The sequence below is a fragment of the Neophocaena asiaeorientalis genome, unplaced genomic scaffold, assembly GCF_003031525.2.
Source record: "Neophocaena asiaeorientalis asiaeorientalis breed wild unplaced genomic scaffold, Neophocaena_asiaeorientalis_V1.1 scaffold395, whole genome shotgun sequence".
NCBI lineage: Eukaryota > Metazoa > Chordata > Mammalia > Artiodactyla > Phocoenidae > Neophocaena > Neophocaena asiaeorientalis.
In genome coordinates, this window is record NW_020172274.1 from 470,100 (window position 1) to 491,017 (window position 20,918).

General features: G+C 37.1%; 1 protein-coding gene across 2 annotated transcripts in view; it reads left to right on the forward strand.

Moving 5' to 3' along the window:
* Window positions 1-1,594: 1,594 nt before the first annotated feature.
* Window positions 1,595-20,918, forward strand: part of NMD3 (NMD3 ribosome export adaptor) — a 75,584-nt gene continuing 56,260 nt past the window's right edge. For both annotated transcript variants that reach the window (XM_024763637.1, XM_024763645.1), the window contains exons 1-8: window positions 1,595-1,679; window positions 2,233-2,289; window positions 3,394-3,528; window positions 5,659-5,755; window positions 10,023-10,103; window positions 11,996-12,124; window positions 12,402-12,492; window positions 20,011-20,089. In XM_024763637.1, coding sequence (XP_024619405.1) covers window positions 2,246-2,289; window positions 3,394-3,528; window positions 5,659-5,755; window positions 10,023-10,103; window positions 11,996-12,124; window positions 12,402-12,492; window positions 20,011-20,089 — 656 coding nt within the window. In that variant the 5' untranslated portion in view covers window positions 1,595-1,679; window positions 2,233-2,245. The remainder of the gene's footprint in view (window positions 1,680-2,232; window positions 2,290-3,393; window positions 3,529-5,658; window positions 5,756-10,022; window positions 10,104-11,995; window positions 12,125-12,401; window positions 12,493-20,010; window positions 20,090-20,918) is intronic.

Sequence of the window (20,918 nt, forward strand, 5' to 3'; positions counted from 1 at the left end):
TGCGGAGCACAGGCCCCGGACGCGCAGGCTCAGCGGCCATGGCTCACGGGCCCAGCCGCTCCGCGGCATGTGGGATCCTCCCAGACCGGGGCACAAACCCGTGTTCCCTGCATCAGCAGGCGAACTCTCAACCACTGCACCACCAGGGAAGCCCTTCCACAGACTCTTAAACAGAAGATGGAAATAAGGTCGATGGAAAATAAAGTTTCTTAAAAAAAAACGAAAAAAAGCCCACGAATAGGAATAGCTGACCTGAGCCTCAGAAGGCTGGCAGCCTGGTATGGTGGTACATGTACACAGAGTTAGACAGACTGTTGTTCAGGTCCTGGTTCTGCCACTTACTTGCTACAGAACTCTCAGCAAATTACCTAGTTTTTTGGAATATCAGCCTCATCTGTAAAACATAAGCTCTATAAGGGCAGGGACCATGTCTTGTGTTGATCTAGTGCCTAACAAGACTGGCACTGTGGCACTTGCTGCCAAATCAATCAGGGTGTGGAAGGAGTGTATTGAGAAAGAAAAAAGGAACAGCCCTTGACATTCCGAAGCTGGCCAGTACTCACAGGTAGGCCAGCAAAGGAAGATTATTTCCTGTAGGACCTGCCAGTTGGTTTGAAAGGCTGTGTGCTTAGGAATGTGACAGGTTACGTCAGGGTCAGATCCTGAAGGGTCTTTTTTCTATGCAGAGAAACTGGAAATAATCCAGAGTGGAGACCATTGAAGGATTAAAAGCAGGGGAGAGTAACAAAATCAAATTTGCATTTTAGAAGGATGGATTGGAGTGTGGAAATAAGGAGAAGGAATGGGAGACTACTTAAGTACCCTACGCAAGAAATGGGAGGCCTTCTTTCATGACCTTCTATAAGGCGACCTTGCTTATTCTTGAAATTTGGGGCGAGAAGACAGAAAAAGAATATGGTTGCACTCTTCAAATATTTGAAATTCTGTCATAAGAAAGTGATTAGACTCTTTCTGAGCTGCTCTAGGATCAAGGTATAAAGTCATAAGGAAATATTAAGTGCACTATGGGGAAACACATTCTAATAATTAGAGTGGTCTGAAAATAACAGACTTCTTCACAAATAGTTATTTCTTACATTTCTTTCATCTATTCAACAAATATTCCTTGGAGCAGTTAGGATGTGGCAGGCATTAGGCATATAATGGCGAACAAAATAGACAAAGGCACTGCCCTCGATGGAAGTTACTGTAATTTTTGTCCAATGTGGTACCGTTTATAGATAACTTTTATATAATCATTTAAACAAGAAGCAAGCTCCCAATAGGGGTATCTAAAAAGTGGCTCTGAGTGAACTCTGGCCAAGAAGATCGGGAAGGACGATAACCAAATAGAAGAGTTGTAAAGTCTGTGTGAGTCTCAGGCGCCATAGGACGAGAGAGCCAGAGAACCCGCTACCTTCTCCCCCTCATCTTTTCCACCAGCCTGGCCTCCGCCCCGCCCCGCCCTCTCCGCCCTCCGCTCGCCAGCACCCTCCCCTTTCTCGGTCCCCCTCACGCCGCTGTGATTCGCGCTGTCGGCCCGCGAGATTTCGAGCTATTCTCTCGCGAGATCTTCAGTGTACTGGAGTCAGCTGTGGTGGCCGCTGACTAGGCGGTAGGAGCTGGTCCTGTTGCGGTTTTTCGGCACATCTGGCCAGAGTCTGGCCCAGAGGCGCTAAGTAGGTTCTGGGGGCCGAGACCCGGCTTGCAGTCGTGCGGGGTCCCTAAGGAGAGAGGGGGACAGACTCCCTGGGCTCGGGCTACCTCGGGCCGCGTGCGCGCAGCGTGTGTGCCGCCGGCGGGAGGCCGCGTGAGGCCTCACCCGCGGGGTGCGGGGTCGGAGTGGGGTGGGTGGGTGGCCCGCAGGTGCGGTGACACCGCCCGCGGACTCTTACAGTGAGGTTCGAGGCACGGTGAGGGCAGCGGTGAGGGCGTGGGGTGTCCGGTGAGGGCCCGGCCCCCTCTGGCCCCTCCTTGGGTTCGCCGGGGTTGGCGCCCAGGTGCTGCCTGAGGTCAGCGCGCAGTTTAGTGGCTCGAGGGTCTTGCAGACGGGAACCTCCGGAATTCGCTTCTTTGTGTTATTAAAGAAATTACTTCTTCCAAAGGTTCCAGGTGGAATTGGTTTTTCTTATTTGCGGCTTTACGAGGCTTGGCTGCCTTATTCAGAGAGGCAGAAGGAAGATGAGTAACAGATGTCTTAAATCTTACTATTCTCTCTCTTTTTAAAATCAGGATATACAGAAAAATGGAGTATATGACAGAACCCGTGAAGCACACACCTGGACACATGTGAGTCGCGTCCCTTTTCCCCCATCCCTCTTAAGTTTAAAAATGTTAAAAGTGACTCTTTGAAACTTACTGTGGGGAAAGCTTTTCTTTGCGGGGTGGGGTCGGAGGGATTCTTTTGTCTTAAGTGGGAAAAATGAAAAGCCTTGTTTCCTGAGAAAAACGAGTTCATTTTTCGCTGGGAAGTTTGTGGTAGTAAATACTGGTTTAAGAATGTTAAAATATTCACTGTACATTCTTCTAGGTTGGCATCAGCCATTGACTTTTAAATTTAAGGTAATTAAAATGTAATAAAATTATGTATTCATTTGTTCTGTCTACTACCCACATTTCAAGTCCTCAGTAGTCACATTTGCCTGGTGGTTACCGTAGTGGACATCAGAGGTTATAGAACTTTCATTCTGGGTAACGTCAATGATTCTTAAACATTTTGTGTTCCCAGTACACCTAGGGTTATGACACTCCCATCATAGTGAGTCACTAGACATGATACTATTTCTATCCTCTAAAAATTTTTCTCCTTTGGGTTAATGTTTACATTTTGGCAGTCCCTGTGCTATACTGAGGCTTAAAAAAAAATTTGCCTTTGGACTATAAAGCTGTCTGATGATTACTATTAGCAGTTATTTCGCCTCTCTAGACCCTTTGTACATCGGCCATATTTTGAGGCTTTTTGGAATTGCGGCCATCCTTGGTTTTTTTTCGCCTCAATAATCCAAGGTTTTTTAATCTACTGCATCTTTGAAGTCAGTTTTTTAAAAAGGGCAGAGATATTATGGCCTAACTTGAAGGCTTTGGTTTGTTTGTTTTTTATTTTTTTATTATTATTTTTTGTTGAAGTATAGTTAATTTTTCAGTGTTGTGTTAGTTTGTGGTGTACAGCAATGTAATTCAGATATATATATATTTTTTTATATTCTTTTCCATTGTTGTTTATTACAGGTTATTGAATATAGTTACCTGTGCTATACAGTGGGACCTTGTTGTTTATCTCTTTTATGTATAGTATTATAGTTTGTATCTGCTACTCCCTGTTTGATAGTTTTTTAATTTAACCTGTGCACTTATGAAATCTAATTTGAAAAACGTATGCTTTGTTTATTTAAGCTTGTGCTGCGATTGCGGTGTCCCGATCAGTCCAAATCCTGCCAATATTTGTGTGGCTTGTCTGCGAAGTAAAGTAGATATCAGCCAAGGCATTCCGAAACAAGTCTCTGTATCTTTCTGCAAACAGTGCCAGAGGTACGGTGTCGTACTATTTTATCCTGCTTAAAGTTGAAATTTGTATGTGGGAGAGCCACCAGGATATACTGACAATATTTTAAGAGTGTTAAGATATTCACTGTACATTCTTCTAGATTGGCATCAGCCATTGGCCATATTGGCTTTTTAAGTTTAAAGTAATTAAAATGTAATAAAATTAAGTATTCAGTTCTGTCTGCTACCCACATTTCAAGTCCTCAGTAGTCACATGTGCCTGGTGGTTACCATAGTGGACATCAGAGGTAATAGAACTTTCATTTTGGATAACGGCAATGATTCTTAAACATTTTGTGTTCCCAGTACACCTAGGGTTATGACACTCACATAATAGTGAATCACTAGACATGATACTCTTTCCATCCTTTAAAAATACATGCGATAAGATACATGTAATAAAGTGCATGTAATTGAGATTTAAGTTTTATTTATGTTGGCCTAGTTAGAGATTTTAGAATTAGCAATTTTGTAGTGTTCTTTTCTATTTTTCTCTGCTAATTTGGTAAAGTTAGTGCAAAGGTATTTGAATCTGTTCTTTTTCTGTTAAGAGATTAATAGGTTTGGTGTATACAATTAATAGATACAAGTTTATGTTTTTAAGGGTGAGAGCAGATTTTAAAGACATATTACTATTAATTACCATGAAGCTTTTGTTTTCCGCTTCAGTCATTTAGAAGCCATGTATGATAAAAAGCACCTTATTTTTTAAGTAATTTAGTGGTGTGTTTTAAATTAAAAATCATGTATTAATGTTCCCATGTAACTAAAATGACTATAGCTGATGGAAAAACAGCTCAGTATATCATATCTAGGATGGTCTGAAATGAAGACTGGATTTTAAGGCAGACTTCTACTGAAAGTTAATGTTTTATTCCTTTTATGTTTTCTTTAGTCGTTGGCATGAACAGCTTATGTCTAGGAGGCCATTGAGTAATACAAAACTACCCATTGAAACTACCCATAAAATTATATGCCTGTGATTTCCCAAATGGGTTAGGACTCTAGTGGCTCTTAACTTTTTTGGGAGGGAGGGGTTCATGAATCCCTTTAAGAATTTAAAAACTGCATCTTCCCAGAAAAATACATTAAAACAAAGACATGAAACTTGTGTACTGTTTCAGGGAGTTTATAGTTTGTAAGCTTGGCAGGTGTGAGGATTAATCTATAATAAATATTCGCTACTCTTAAGAGCATCGGTGGAAAAAAAACACTGGACAGAGAATCAGGAGACCCAGTTTATCTTGAATTTCTCACAAACTAGCTCTTTGATACTCTTGGCCACTTCACCTCTCTAAGTCTTAATTTTCTCATCAGAATGAAGGGGCTTTATTAGATGATATACGAAGCCCTTTCTAACTCCAAAAACATGCTTATAACAAAGGGACCTATATAAATAATTTTTTTCAGTGAAACTTTAAAAGTGAAAATCAGACTATTTACTTAACAAGTAAGGAAAAAAAAGCATTCACATGATACATTTAGAAGTATTAATTTATTGAGCATTTGCTGTATGCTAGGCACTGTCCTAAGTCCTGAGCTGACTGGGCTAAAAAACTTAAAGTACATACATAAAGGATTTCAATTTTAATTTAGTCAGGTTTTATATAAGATTTAAAATTTTACAATTTAAAATTTGAAAAGGGACTTCGAAGTAGATAAATAGTCTGAGGTATTATTGATACATAGTATTAGGTACTAATTTACCTTTTTTGTGTGTGAGAAATAAGCAGTTCTTAAGCATTTTAGATGTACATTGTAAACCATTTTAATGCTATTTGGAGGTGATTTTTTCACCTGTTTCAAAGTATAGCTTCAAGGAACACTGGGGCATTTTGTCATCCTCACTGGAATGCTTATTGGTGCTTGAAGTAATAAGACCTTTTAATAAGTTATTTCAGATTGACTTTCTCAAATACTCAGAATTTTATCTTTTTAACTAAATTACTTGTCTAACTGAAAGTTTTCTGGAACTTCTAAAATATATTTTGGTTAAGTGCCTCAGATCAACCTTGGGTATTATTAATTTAATAATCATTGTTACGTCTGCATATTCACATGGAAATTTTTTTTTTTTTTCTGAGAGATCCTGAATTTCAATATATTTTCTCTCAGATATTTCCAGCCACCAGGAACTTGGGTACAATGTGCATTAGAATCTAGGGAACTTCTTGCTTTATGTTTGAAAAAAATCAAAGCCCCTCTGAGTAAGGTAGGTCAAATAGCTAAAATCAGTTTTTGTGGGGGGTTCTGTGTGTGTGTGTGTGTGTGTGTGTGTGTGTGTGTGTGTGTTTAAGTGTTTAATCTCTCATTTTCAGATAATCCTTGTTTGAGTAGATTTTCCAAAATAACTACTAAATGCTACTGTTGGTAAGCACACTACTACAAATGCTGTTTTCATTTTTAAAGTTGTATATATTCTTTTTTAATGGAAATGAAAATCTTTTTGCTTTAGAATCAAATTTTTTTCATTCATTATTTGAGAACCTCTTATGTGCAATAATCTTTACTGAAAATGTTTATATAAAGCCATTGCTAAACATAATTTGGAGGCTATAGTATTAGGGCTATGGTATTCGGTTTTAAAAAATTTTTCGTTACTGCTCTGGAAATAAAATATTTGTGCCTGTTACTTAAAGTCAGGGTGTAAACATCTTCAAAAAACAAATAGGGTTTGTTAGTGTAGTTAGGCGCTCTACATAACACTTTCAGTTTTATTTATGCTAAACTTTATGACTTATTTCCACCAGGTACATTTGTAATTGAAATGGCTTTTTTGGTTTGTCGAGCTTCAGATTCTCTTAAAACTCTGATAAAATTACATGTAAGAGTTCCTTGAAGTTTTTCCCTTTATTTTCCTTGTTTTTTCTCCCTGGAATTTGTATCAATCAAATGTTGGCCCTACTAGCTGAAAGCTTTGCCTTTTTGCCCTTGTATTGTTTTTAATCTTTTTTTTCCTGTGTTCCTGACAGTTTCCTTTATCTTCCAGTTTTTGTATTAATTTTCTTTCAGGAGTAATATTTTAAGTTTAGAGTTTTTAACGTTCTTGATACAGTCTGTTGAATATTTCTGAAGGTTTAATAATATGCTGTTATTGTTTTTTACTTTCCTTCTGTTCCCTGATTTGTCTTAGTTTTTTTTTTTTTTTTCTGGAGTCAGTTTTTGTGTAATTTGGTCTTTTGTTTTCATACTTCAGGCTTTTGTCAGATGTTCATTAATAATTCATTAGCATTCAACAGATGTTTATTAACTCAACTCTGTGCCAATCTACTTTTGGTGTTAGGGATATGGAAGTGAATGAGAGAGACGAAATCCCTGTCTTAGAGAGCTTTTATTTTAGTTGAAGGGGAGGGTGTAGAGTAGTCAATGAACAAAATAAATAGGTATATTAAGAGGTATAAATTCTGTGGAGGAAAAAGCCAGAACTGTGCAGGGAAGAGTTGCAATTTAAAATAGAATGGTTAGGGGAGGCCTCATTGATAAGGTGATACTTGAATAAACATTAAAGGCAGTAGAGGAGGGAGCCACAATCTGGAGGAGAAGAGCATTATGGGTAGACAAAACAAGTGTAGAGGCCAAATGTGGGAGAATACCTGTGTGGTTAGAGTGGAGTGGGGAGGGAAAAGTAATTGGGGATGAAGCCAGGGAAGGCATGGAAAGTCAGTAGGTCAGGCCTTGTAGGCCCTTTTGAGGCCTGGTTTTTACTCTGAGTATAGTGGGTATAGAGCAGGGGTCCCCATCCCTCAGGTCGCGGACAGGTACTGGTCGGTGCCCTGTTAGGAACTGAGCCGCATAGCAGGAGGTGAGCAGCAGGGGTGGGTGAGCAAGCAAAGCTTCATCTGCTGCTCCCCGTTGCTCCCCATTGCTGGAATTACCGCCTGAACAACCGCCCCACCCCCCACCCCCGTCTGTGGAAAAATTGCCTTCTGCAAAACCGGTACCTGGTGCCAAAAAGGTTGGAAGGTTGGGGACTGCTGGTATACAGGGTATAGGGCAGAAGAGTGAGATGAATGATTTACAGTTTATCAGCTTCCTTCTGGCTGTGTTTAGAGTAGATGTGAGGGGCATGGGCACCTTTAGGAAGCGCTTGTAGTAATCATGAGAAATGATATTTGGATCAGTAGTAGAGGAAGTGAGAAGTGGACAGGTTCTGGCTGTATTTTGAAGGTAGTCAGTAGGATGTTAACTCATGAAGCTGGATGTATGTTTATGCGTTGGAATAGTCAAGGGTGACTTCCATGGTTCTTAACTTGATCAGCCAGAGGAGGGAGTTACTGATAGTGAAGTAGGAAAGGCTTTAATAGGAGCAGGTCAGGGGACTTCCCTGGTGGTCCAGTGGGTAAGACTCCTTGTTCCCAATGCAAGGGGCCCAGGTTGAATCCTTGGTCGGGGAACTAGGTCCCGCATGAGTGCAGCAGCTAAGAGTCCGCATGCCACAACTAAGACCTGACACAGCCAAAATAAATAATAAATACATAAATAAAATTAAAAAAAAAAAGAGGAGCAGGTCAGGCAGGAGAGATCAAAGCTCATCTCAAAGTGGTGCTTAGATGTCCATTAGACATGGAAGTAGAAATAGTGGGGAGCTGGATAAATGAGCAAGGGAGTGGTCCAGACCAGAGATAATAAATTTTGGGTGTGATGGTATTTAAAGCTATAATATTAGATGAGATTTCCTAGAGAGTTTAGAGAAAGGGAGAAATTTCAGGACTGAATCCTGGGATCCTTTAATGATAAAAGTTTGAGAAGATGAGAAAAAAAATCAGTCATTACTTCTAATTAGCTGCAGGGAGAGCAATATATATAATTAGGAGATCTAGAAGGTGAAGGGAATGTTCAGGAAAGAGATTGAGGATTTTGGAGGTTTTGTTGTTAGTGAATGTTGAATTCCAGAGGCCAGTAAAAGGTTTTCAGGATTTGGGGAGGAGTGTTAGATGGGATAGAAAAGGGCATATGTGGACTTACCTGGTGGTGCAGTGGTTGAGAGTCCGCCTGCTGATGCAAGGGACACAGGTTTGTGCCCCAGTCTGGGAAGATCCCACATGCCGCGGAGCGGCTGGGCCCGTGAGCCATGGCCACTGAGCCTGCGCGTCCGGAGCCTGTGCTTCGCAATGGGAGAGGCCACAACAGTGAGGCCCGCGTACTGCAAAAAAAAAAAAAGGAAAAGGGCATATGTGGAACCATATGGAAATTGGAGTGTGGGAGATGAGGGAGTGACTGAGGTAATGGTAAAGAAGAATTAAAGGGCTCCATAAGATGGATTAGTCCTGGTTGTCTGAGGACAGATGGTGTGGTGAGGCTGAGGAATGGGGAATGCAGATGGAGGCTGAGGGAATAAGAAGCTCTCTGTCACCCTCTGTACCTGGTGTCGCTTGTTGACTACTAGGCTTTGCTTTAGGGAACCAGTCGAATGAGGAGGGTTTTACTCTGGATGGCTGTACCTATACTAGCTTATCTAGTTCTCACCAGAAAGGTCTTGATAAAATTACCTGCCTGCTCACGTCTCCCAAATCTGTTATCTACAGCTCAGATTTCTCCATAGAGCTCCAGACCAAATAGATATCTCACTATCCACTGAATAGCTTCACTTGGATATCTTAGATAAATCCTCTTAAACTTAAATGTCTGAAACCAAATATAGCACATTCCTCCCCATTTAATCTGTTTTTTATTTGTGTCAGAAAAATAGTGTTACCTAGATGCCCAAGCTGGATACTTGACCATCATTCTAGAATCTTCTTTTCTTCCTTCCCATATCCAGTTATTATTAAATCCTATAGATTTTATCTCCTAAATAGCTCTTGGCTTGGATCTTTCTGCTGCTGTTATTTCCGACCCCTCAGTTCAGGTCAGCTACAACTCCTGCCCAAATTATTGAAACAACCTCCATTTTTGTTCTCCCACCCCCTTCCTCAAAACACCCATTTTAGCCATATTGAGCTACATTCAATTTGTCACATATGGCCAACTGTTTCTGGCCTCTGCTGATTTAGCAGTGAGTTACCATTGTGGATTCAGTATTCAGTGCGTGAGACTCCTTGTAATGAATGTTCATTCTTTTTTTTTTTTAAGCCACATACATATTATAGTGAGAATAATAAAAGTAGAAACCTTTGTTCATGAGATTTCTAGTAGATGATGAGGTCATCAGGTTTTTGTTTTCTTTTAAAAAGTATAATTTCCATTCAAAAAACTGTATACTGTTTTTAGGGGAAAGGAGTTTTTTTCTATGCAAGTATTTTAATTTTTGCTTGAATTATACCAGTTTCATTAATATAGTCATTAGATTTTCCCTTTATTTGCTGTTTTTGTTGCCATACCTCTGATGATAATTTTTTTTTTTTAAACTGGTGATGTTGGGTAGATTAATCATGGATTCCTTAAGCATCTATGAAATCTGTTTATTAATGAGTTATTCTCTAATTTCTTTTCTCCTCAGAGGGGAACTGACATTTCTTTTTGTTTGTGTTTTGTTGAAGGTACGGCTTGTAGATGCAAGCTTTGTTTGGACTGAGCCCCATTCTAAGAGACTTAAGGTTAAACTAACTATTCAGAAAGAGGTAAGCTATACATAATTTTCTCAGCATGGTTTAAAGTATAGGTAGGATAAGGAGACAAAAGACCTGTATGCAGAAAATTATAAGACACTGATGAAAGAAATTAAAGATGATACAAATAGATGGAGAGATATACCATGTTCCTGGATTGGAAGAATCAACATAGTGAAAATGACTCTACTACCCAAAGCAATCCACAGATTCAATGCAATCCCTATCAAACTACCACTGGCTTTTTTCACAGAGCTAGAACAAAAAATTTCACAATTTGTATGGAAACGCAAAAGAGTAGTCAGTAGTAGTAGTCAGAAGTAGTAGTAGTAGTCAGTAGTAGTCACACCAGTCAGAATGGCTATCATCAAAAAATCTAGAAACAATAAATGCTGGAGAGGGTGTGGAGAAAAGGGAACACTCTTGCACTGCTGGTGGGAATGTGAATTAGTACAGCCACTATGGAGAACAGTATGGAGGTTCCTTAAAAAACTACAAATAGAATACCATATGACCCAGCAATCCCACTACTGGGCATATACTGTGAGAAAACCATAATAAAAAGAGTCATGTACCAAAATGTTCATTGCAGCTCTATTTACAGTAGCCCGGAGGTGGAAACAACCTAAGTGTCCATCATCGTATGAATGGCTAAAGAAGATGTGGCACATATATACAATGGAATATTACTCAGCCATAAAAAGAAACGAAATTGAGCTATTTGTAATGAGGTGGATAGACCTAGAGTCTGTCATACAGAGTGAAGTAAGTCAGAAAGAGAAAGACAAATACTGTATGCTAACGCATATATATGGAATTTAAGAAAAAAAAATGTCATGAAGAACCTAGGAGTAAGACAGGAATAAAGACACCTACTAGAGAATGGACTTGAGGATATGGGGAGCGGGAAGGGTAAGCTGTGACAAAGCGAGAGCGGCATGGACATATATACACTACCAAATGTAAGGTAGGTAGTGGGAAGCAGCTGCATAGCACAGGGAGATCACCTCGGTGCTTTGTGACCCCCTGGAAGGGTGGGATAGGGAGGGTGGGAGGGAGGGAGACGCAAGAGGGAAGATATATGGGAACATATGTATATGTGTAACTGCTTCACTTTGTTATAAAGCAGAAACTAGCACACCATTGTAAAGCAATTATACTCCAATAAAGATGTAAAAAAAAAAAGTATAGGTAGGAAAATGAGGGGCTATTGGTAAATTATATTATGACTTGAACAGCTTAAAAGGAAACAAATGCACTCTTAATTTTAACCCTTTGTTTTCTTTTGGATCATCTGCACAGATGATCAGGTTGATAGTAAGCAGCCATTGTTCATGATAGTGGGCTAAGTTAATCTTCTCAAAGTCATTTTTATTTGGAATAAGATTGAAGTAAAAACATGAGCTAAGGCAGTGCTTCTCAAACTTGGCTGATCAGTTGACTCACAGTGACTGAATCAAACTGGATTCAGTTGGATGTAAGATCCAGGAATCTATTAAAGCTTCCCAGGTGATTTCTGATGATTGCCTATGTTTGGGGACAATTAAATTAAGGAATGTCTTCTTTTTTGAGAGTTTTCTTGGTCTCCTAAGGAAGAACTTTATACACACACACGCATATACATGAATATATAGCTATGAAAATTCATCAAAAAATATCCTTACAACACTTCAACTAAAGGTAAATTTGAAATGTTAATCTAATAAATCCTATGGATTAAACCTATATATCTTTCTTGAAATAGTATGACTTAGGATTTTAAATGTAACTCATTTGTTGTTGATTTCCTCAAAGCATTCATGGAAGAAGATTTTAAGTTAAATATTGAAGGATCTTCTTTTAAGAAAACTATGTTATTAAACAGAAAGGAAAGAATGAAGGAGTGTGATGGTTTTCTTTGTCAGGTGATGAATGGTGCTATCCTTCAGCAAGTGTTTGTGGTGGATTATGTTGTTCAGCCCCAGATGTGTGGAGATTGCCACAGAGTGGAAGCTAAGGATTTCTGGAAGGCTGTGGTTCAAGTCAGGCAAAAGGTAATGAGAGAAAGATGATGTGTGAATCCTCCATCTTGTATTTCATCTTTGTCGGTTATAAATTGCGAGTAAAACTTTCTCCTTTCCCCTCTTTCCAAATCGTTCAGGCAGTAGGGATATTCCAGGTCTCTGGGGCATTCACCTTTAGAAAGAGATCACTGCCACATTTTAGATAATCTTTAAAGGTTGTTTTTGTTTTAAAAATCAGTGTCCTATATCTGTAGATGGCTTTTTTTTTGCATTTCATTTATTAATCCAATAATGCATTTATGTTTAGACTTTGCACAAAAAAACTTTCTACTATCTGGAACAGTTGATTTTGAAATATGGCATGTACCAGAATACACTTCGTATCAAAGACATTCATGGTGAGTTAAAATTTAAAGCATTTGAAATGATGTCAGAATTTTATTGCAGCTATCCTAAGGAGTCTTTTATCTTTACTGATAGTATCTAGAATAGTACTGTCCAAAAGAAATTTCTGTTAGGAAGAAAAAAATCTTAGCTCTTTATCTGCACTGTCCAACCAGTATGGTAGCCTATAGCCATATGTAGCTATTGAATATTTGAAATGTGGTTAGTGCAACTGGGGAGCTGAATTTTTAATTTTTTTCTATTTTAATTGAAATTTACACGAAATAGCTACCAGATGAGTAAACCAGTAACTACATTAATAGAATGTAAAGTGGTATGATAGAAATTCATCAAAAACTTATTTTATGTAGAGGTCAGTTTTCTGATTGAAAGAAAATTAGTTTTGAGATCTGTGAGTTGAGATCTGTGTAATATTTTTGTTTTTCATATGCCTAGCAGCATTTGTGCTGGATACATTAAATCAAAAGGCTAAACTCAGTAATAATAAATAGTGATATACAAGTGATATAATTAGATTTCTTGAAGATGGAATTTAAAAATGTGTAATTTCATAATGGCTCCTCACAGCGTGTTCTGTCTTAGCACTTACTATTGATGTAGCACACTTTTATATACTAGCTGATGGATAAATATTTCTTTAATAATAGAAAAAATAAATATTCCTTAGCAAACTCTTAAGTCTCTTGCTAAAAGTTAATATTTTTAGTTGTAGGACATGTGTATAATTTTCCTGGTTGTTAAAGTACAGGTTTAGAGATAGCTATTCTTGAAGGAATGACCAAATTCTTGTACTACTTATTTTAAAAGTGTAAGCTCCTCTGTTACTGATCTGTTAGTCATTTATCTCATATGTCTTGAGGAAAGTAATTAGAAGCGTGATTTTAGGTCCTTAAATGGGAAGAAGTGAATATCAGTTATGTCACCTGGAGAAAATCTTTTAAGCTTTGTATCTGATTTGAGTGCATTACCACTATAAGGTTAACAGTCTAAATTTGTAAAACATAGTTTACTGAATACTTATTGTGGGGAAGGTACTTTGCAGCCTGTTTAACATGGTGCCTGGATATTTGTGGCTAGCCATCAGGCAAAAATACACCTTTGTTCTGAGTAACTTTGTTTTGAGTAACTTTTGGGGATTAGGGGATCCTAATATTCTAGCAAAGGAAGCAGAAAACTCTGATTATCGTTCATCACCAGGGCAGAAATGTCCTTACACAGAATTTTTTGTAGCAAAAGACTTGGATACATTCTGGTACATACCTTTGCAGTCACTTTAAAAATCAAAAATGCTGGAAGTTTAACAATCCTTTTTTTCATCCAGAGGACTTAATCTATTTTTTTTCCCCCTACTGGTTCTTGATTTGATGTAAATGAATCTTTTGTTTGTTTGCTTGTTTGTTTGTAACTTTGTTTTTAAAATCATAACAATTGTAAAAATTTAAACAAAGTATATATGAATAAAGGACCTCTGTCCCATTTATCCACTTGTTATTCCCAGATGTAGCCCCTTAAAACAAGGTATTACAATGTGTACTCTGTATATGAATTGTGATAGCATTGGTTTTCCCTCATATGAGACTGTTCTGTAATATTCTGTGACTTGCCATCTTAATATATTTAGAAATGTTTCCACGTCATTGCATATAATCCTATTTTATTATTTTTAACCACTATGGTTGTGTATTTGTTAATCAGTATGTTTTTAATTGTTTAGTTGTTTCCTATTAACTGGTTTACAAGATGCTCTAGTTTTTTTGTTGCTACAAACAGTACTGTAATAAACATCCTTATGTTTGTGCATAGTGGTTTTTCTGTGGGACTGAGTTCAGGAATTGAAATTACTAGGCAAAAGTATGCAAATGTTAAATTTTATATATGTGCTGCTAGATTGTTTTCCAAAATGGTGCCAGCTTACAGTCCAATCACTTGTGAGAATTTCTGTTTTTCCAAACACTTGCCAACACTGCATAAGATTGTATTGGACTTTCTAAGTTTTGCTGTTCTGATGAAGAGAATAAAGGCATCTTGTTTTTATTTTCATTTCCTTGATTACTAATGAGGGTTAACATTTTCATATATACTGGTCATTTATGTTTATCTAATGTGAATTGTCTGTTCTGCATATATCTGTTTTTTCCTTACATATTTTGTGTCTGTTATTTAGTATATCAATCTCATTACGTGTGTGTATTACTACATATAGAGAGAGAGGAGCATGCAGAGCATGTGTTTGAGTGTGAGCCTGAGAGAGCAGATACTTTCTTAACAATGTCTCATGTCTTTTATCATCTAAATTTTTTTTTCTTTTTCTTTTTCTTTTTTTTTTTTTTTTTTTTTTTTTTTGTGGTACGCGGGCCTCTCACTGTTGTGGCCTCTCCTTTTGTGGAGCACAGGCTCCAGTCGCACAGGCTCAGCAGCCGTGGCTCACAGGCCCAGCCGCTCCGCGGCATGTGGGATCTTCCCGGACCGGGGCACGAACCCGTGTCCCCTGCGTCAGCAGGCGGACTCTCAACCACTGCGCCACCAGGGAAGCCCTAAATTTTTCATTTTTTAGTTTTGTATAGCTATGGCTTATGACTTTCTGTCTTACATAGGAAAGTTTTTTATACTCCAAAGATATTTTTAGAAAGTAAATTTCTGTTTTACTTTTGGATCTTTAATCTTACCTGGTAAGAGTTTTTCCCAGAAAGTTAACTTGCATTGTCTCAATACTTACCTACCAAGTAGTCTGTCCTTTCCCCACTGATTTGAAATATCTCCTTTCTTATATATACTAAATTCCTTTGTACACATGGCTCAGTTCTGGTTTATTTTGTCCCATTGCTTTTATTACAGTATGTAAATTATACTTTATAGTATGTGCCCTTTTATTAATTCTTTTGTAAACCTTGGTTGATAGTGAGTAAGAGCATGGATTTTGGAACCAAGTTTTGTGAATTTGAATCTGTGTCCCACCAGTTTTTTGCTGTGTGACCTTAGGCAAGTTATTTAACTTCTCTGAGCCTCAGTTTTCCCATTAATAGAATAGAGAGGATGATAATAACACTACCTCATAGGATTATAGTGAGGATTAAATAATTTGTGTAAAGCACTTAGAACTGTGCCTGGTGCATAATCATGTTTATTTAGTTCTTTTCTGTATTTCAGTGACATGTTATTGTTTTCATTGTGAAGATTTTGAATGTTTCTAGTTTTTTTGGACTATTCTATGCTTCTTATTATTGTGGATGGCAACTGTTTTCATTATATTTTCTAAGTGATTATTGCTAGTATTTTGGAAAACTGTTGATTTTGTATGTTGATCTTTCTGAAATTTCTTAATCACTAATAGTTTACATTATATTCTTGTGTCATATATTCATGATAATTTACTAGGTAAATTATTGTCTGTACACAATGATAGTTTTATTTCTTCCTTTGCAGTATTATTCCCTCTTTTTTTCCCCTTTGGCTAGGAGTGGAGAATAGCACTGAGTGGTAATGTATCAGGCATTACCATCTTTCGGTGTTTCACCCCTAAATAGAATATTTGTTGAGATTTCTATCTGATACATATGCATACAAAGTTATATTTAAACTGTTCTGTCCCATCATGCTATCAGTTACGTTAGTGACATTGAAACAGTTGGAGTTTTCCCCTCTTTCTGCATACTGTTAATCAACATGTTGAAGTTTTGTAAGAACCTGCCCAGTAAGCCATCCAGTTTGGTATGAGGAAAGGGTGTAAAGGCTCTTCAACTCCTTTATTAGGACGTTAGTCTTTCAGGTATTATACTGCTTCTTGAATCAATTTTAATAGCATTTTCCAAGGAAATTCACCATTTCGTCTAGCTTTTCACATACTTGGCATAAAATTGAACGTGGTATATATATCATAGTGTTAAATCTCATCCATAACTATCGTTGTATCTTCTTTATTTTTGCTAATGTTGTTTGTCTTTTTTCATCTTCCTTCACTTCCTCTCTCTCCCCGTTCCCATCAGATTTGCCAAAGTTTTGTCTATTCTAGTTTTTTCAAAGAGTTAGTTTTATCAAGAAAGTCTCACTTTTTCTTAATTTTTGCTTTTGTTACTAATCCTTCTATTTAAAAATTTTTTTAATTGAGATAGAATTGTAGAATTGACATAAAACATTATATTAGTTTCAGGTATACAATATATTGATTGAATATTTGTGTATATTGCTGAATGGTCACCTTATTAAGTCTAGTTAACATACATCACCATACATAGTTATACAATTTTTTTCCCTTCTACTTTCTTTAGTTTTTTGTTTGAATTAATTGAAAGCTTAGTTTATTTTCAGTTTCTAATATGTAGACTTAATAAATTTTCTGAGTATCATATTGGCTCTGTAGCTGGTACTTAAAGCTGTCTTTTTCCACTACCCATTGCATATTTCTTTTTTTTCTCACCAAGTATCTCAGCTATTTGATGCTCTTGAGTACATACCTAGGTGTAGAATTGCTGAGTCATATGGTAAATTTATAGTTATCTTTTTAAGAAACACTAAAGTGTTTCCAAAGTGGCTGTATCATTTTATATTCCAATCAGCAGTGTTTTAGGGTTCTAGTTTCTGCATATCCTCATCAACACTTGCTATTGTTTCTTTTTATAAATAGCCGTTTTAGAGGATAATTTGAAGTGGTATCTCATTGTGGTTTTAATTTGCATTTCCCAAATGACTAATGATGGTGATTATCTTTTCATGAGCTTATTAGCCATTTCTGTATCTTTTTTGGTGAAATAGCTGTTTAAGTATTTTGCCCAGTTTTTGATTGGGTTGTCTGAAGTTGTAAGAGTTATTAAAATGTACACTGGATACAAGCCCCTTATCACATATGATTTGTAAATATTTTCTCCTAGTTTATCTTTTCATTTTCTTAATGGGGTCTTTTTTTAAAATTGTGATAAGAACACTTAACATAAAATCTACCCTCTTAAATTTTTAAGTGTATAATACATTATAGTTGACTGTGAGTACAGTGTTATACAGCATATCTCTAGAGCTTAATCTCTTGCTTAACTGAAACTTTATGCCCATTAACTAGTCACTCCTCATTTCCCCCTCGTCTCTGGCAACCATCATTCCACTGTTTAATTCAATGAATTTGACTATTTTAGATACCTCATATGAGTAGAATCATGCAGTATTTGTCTTTCTGTGACTGGCTTATTTCACTTTGCATAATGTCCTCAAGGTTAGTCCATGTTTTTGTACATTGTAGAATTTCCTTCCTTTTTAAGGCTGAATAATGTTCCATTGGAGGTGTATATCACATTTTAACCATTCATCTGTTGTGGAAACAACCTAAATGTCCATCATCTTGGCTGTAGTGAATAGTGCTGCAGTAAACATGGGAGATCTTGATTTCGCTTCTTTTGGATAAATACCTAGAAATAGGATTACTGGATTATATGGTAGTTCTATTTTTAATATTTTGAAGAACATCTGGACTATCTTCCATAGTGGCTGCACAGTTTTATATTCTCCGTAGTAGTGTACAAGGGTTCCAGTATCTCCATGTTCTCGCCAGTACTAATTGTCTTTTGTGGGTTTTTTTGGTAATAGCCGTCCTGACAGGTGTGAAATGTAAACTCATTGTGGTTTGGATTTGCATTTCCCTGACGATTAACAACATTGAGCTTTTTTCATATACCTATTTGCCATTTGCACATCTTCTTTGGAGAAATGTCTTGTTCCTCTGCCTGTTGCTTAATTGGGTTATTAGGTTTTTTTTGCTGTTGAGCTGTAGGAATTCCTAATAGATTTTGGAGATTAACCCCTTTGCAGATACATGGTCTGCAAATATTTTCTCCAATTCTGTAGGGTTGCCCTTTCACTGTGGTGATTGTTTCTTTTGCCGTGTGGAAGCTTTTTGGGTTTGATGTAGTCTCAGTTGTTTATTTTTGTTTTTGTTTTGGTGTCATCCATGAAATCATTGCCAAGACCAGTGTCATGAAGCTTTTTTTGTATGTTTCCTCGTAGAAGTTCTATAGTTTCAGGTCTTACATTTGAGTCTTTTTAATCTGTTTTGAGTTGATTTTTGTAAGATGAGTTCAATTTCATTCTTTTGCATGTGGATATCCAGTTTTCCCAATGCCGTTTGTTGAAGAGACTATCATTTCCCCACCATGTATTTGTGGCACACTTGTTGAAGATCAGTTAACTGTGTATGTGTGGATTGATTCTATAGACTTGTCTTTTTGTCGATACCATACTGTTTTGATTACTGTAACCTTGTAATATATTTTGAAATTAGGATGTGTGATGCCTGCATGAAATGGTGTCTTTTGAATTGTGAAACTTCTAAATTTTGAAGTCTAATTTATCATTTTTTAAATAGCATGCTTTTGGTGTCATGTTTAAGAACTCTTATCTAATTGATATCAGAAGGATTTTCTCCTGTTTCTTTCAAATGTTTTATAATTTTAGCTCTTATATTTAAGTCTAACCCTTTTGAGTTAATATTTGTGCATGGTGTAAGGGTCTAAATTCATCTTTTCCCATGTGGATAGCCTGTTTTCCTAGTGAAAAGACTATTCTTTTCCCAATGAATTGCCTTGGATCCTCTGTCAAAGATTTATTGACTATAAATGTAAGGGTTTATTTCTGGATTCTCAAGTCTGTTCCGTAGATCTATATAATCTATCCTTAATATACTAGTACCTCACTGTCTTGACTACCTAAAGTTATTGAGTTTTGAAATTGGGAAGTGTAAATTCCTGACAACTTTGGTCACCTTCAAAATTGTTTTGGCTATTCGAAGTTATTTTAGTCTTCCTAGTTAGCTGAGTTGTTTGGAAGAATATCTCTAAACATTTCTTAGCAGGTAGTTTGCTTTTAGTTATCTCTTTGCTGCTTATTTTTAATGGTACTGCATTGTGATCAGATAACATTGTAGTAATTTCTGCTGTTTGGAATTTATTGAATTTTTAAAATTCTTAGATGTGATTATTTTATGAATATTCTATGAATTTTTGAAAATAATAGTCTTTCTTGGGACCATGTTCTACAATGTCAATTAAATCAACCTTGATACTTGGTTTTTCAAGTTCTATGTATCCTCCCTATTTTTGGTCATTTTGGTTTTGATAGTCTTATACTCGTCTCCCACAATGATTGCATGTGTATTAACATTTGTTAATTTTATTCTTTTTAATAGTTTTTGTTTTCTTCATCTCAGTGCTGTGTTATTAGATGAATTCCTATTGTCTTCTTGGTAGATTGTTCCATTTATTACATAAAATATCCTTCTGTTTAATATTGTTTTCTTTTAACCTTAATTTTATTTTGTCTGAAATTTAAATTGGGCATCTTGTTTTGTTAGTATTTATCGGATTTGTCTATCCTTTTGTCAAACAAGCCTTTAAGTGATAACGGTATTCCTGCTGTGCTATGGCTAGAATATTGTAATTGTTTAATATGCATTGAATTTTTGGTATAGTCATGTTAGCAGAGGAAAATCTTACTTTGTGGTATTATTTTAACATGGCTTTTTTCTTTAAAAGATGGTCTGGATTTCTATTATTCCTCAAAACAACATGCTCAGAAGATGGTAGAATTTCTTCAGTGTACAGTTCCCACTAGGTATGTTTTGAACGTACATGTGATTAAATCCAGGGAACTGGGAATGAACTTAGGTCACATCCATTCTTCAGGCTTTGGCATCCTATCTTAAAATATTTAAATTATAGTAGGGATACTTACACAGTTAGTAAGTATTTATTGGATTAGCCATTTTAAGGGAAGTATTAGCCAAAGAGCATTAACAATCTCTTTGGGGAGCTAGACCTCACCCCACAATAGTAAGCACTGTAGTACTGAACCACTGATTGAATATGTTTAAATAAGCGAGAAGAAAAACGGGGGTAGAGGACTTTGGGGAGAAACTTCATGGAAGAGGAAGAACTTAAGCTCATAAAATGGGGACATTTTCAAAAGTAGAGTTTGTATTGAAAAGTGAGATTAGTGTGAACAATGACTTTGGGCAGGCATTAGTGTGGCTTTTTTTTTCTTTTTCTTTTCTTTTGCAGTACGCGGGCCTCTCACTGTTGTGGCCTCTTCCGTTGCGGAGCACAGGCTCCCGATGTGCAGGCTCAGCAGCCATGGCTCACGGGCCCAGCCGCTCTGCGGCATGTGGGATCTTCCCGGACCAGGGCACGAACCCGTGTCCCCTGCATCGGCAGGTGGACTCTCAACCACTGCGCCACCAGGGAAGCCCTAGTGTGGCTTTTAATGGGTGCTATATGTAGACTAGATTGGTCTAAGCCAAGGGCATGTTTTGGAGGTTTTCAGTAGGTAAAGTTGAAAATAGGTAGGGTGCAGTCAGATTGGTGAAGGTTTTTAAATGAAGTGGACGAAATGAGGGTTCACCATAGCAGGCATCTGCTGTTTCAGACCTTGGACAGTAATGATT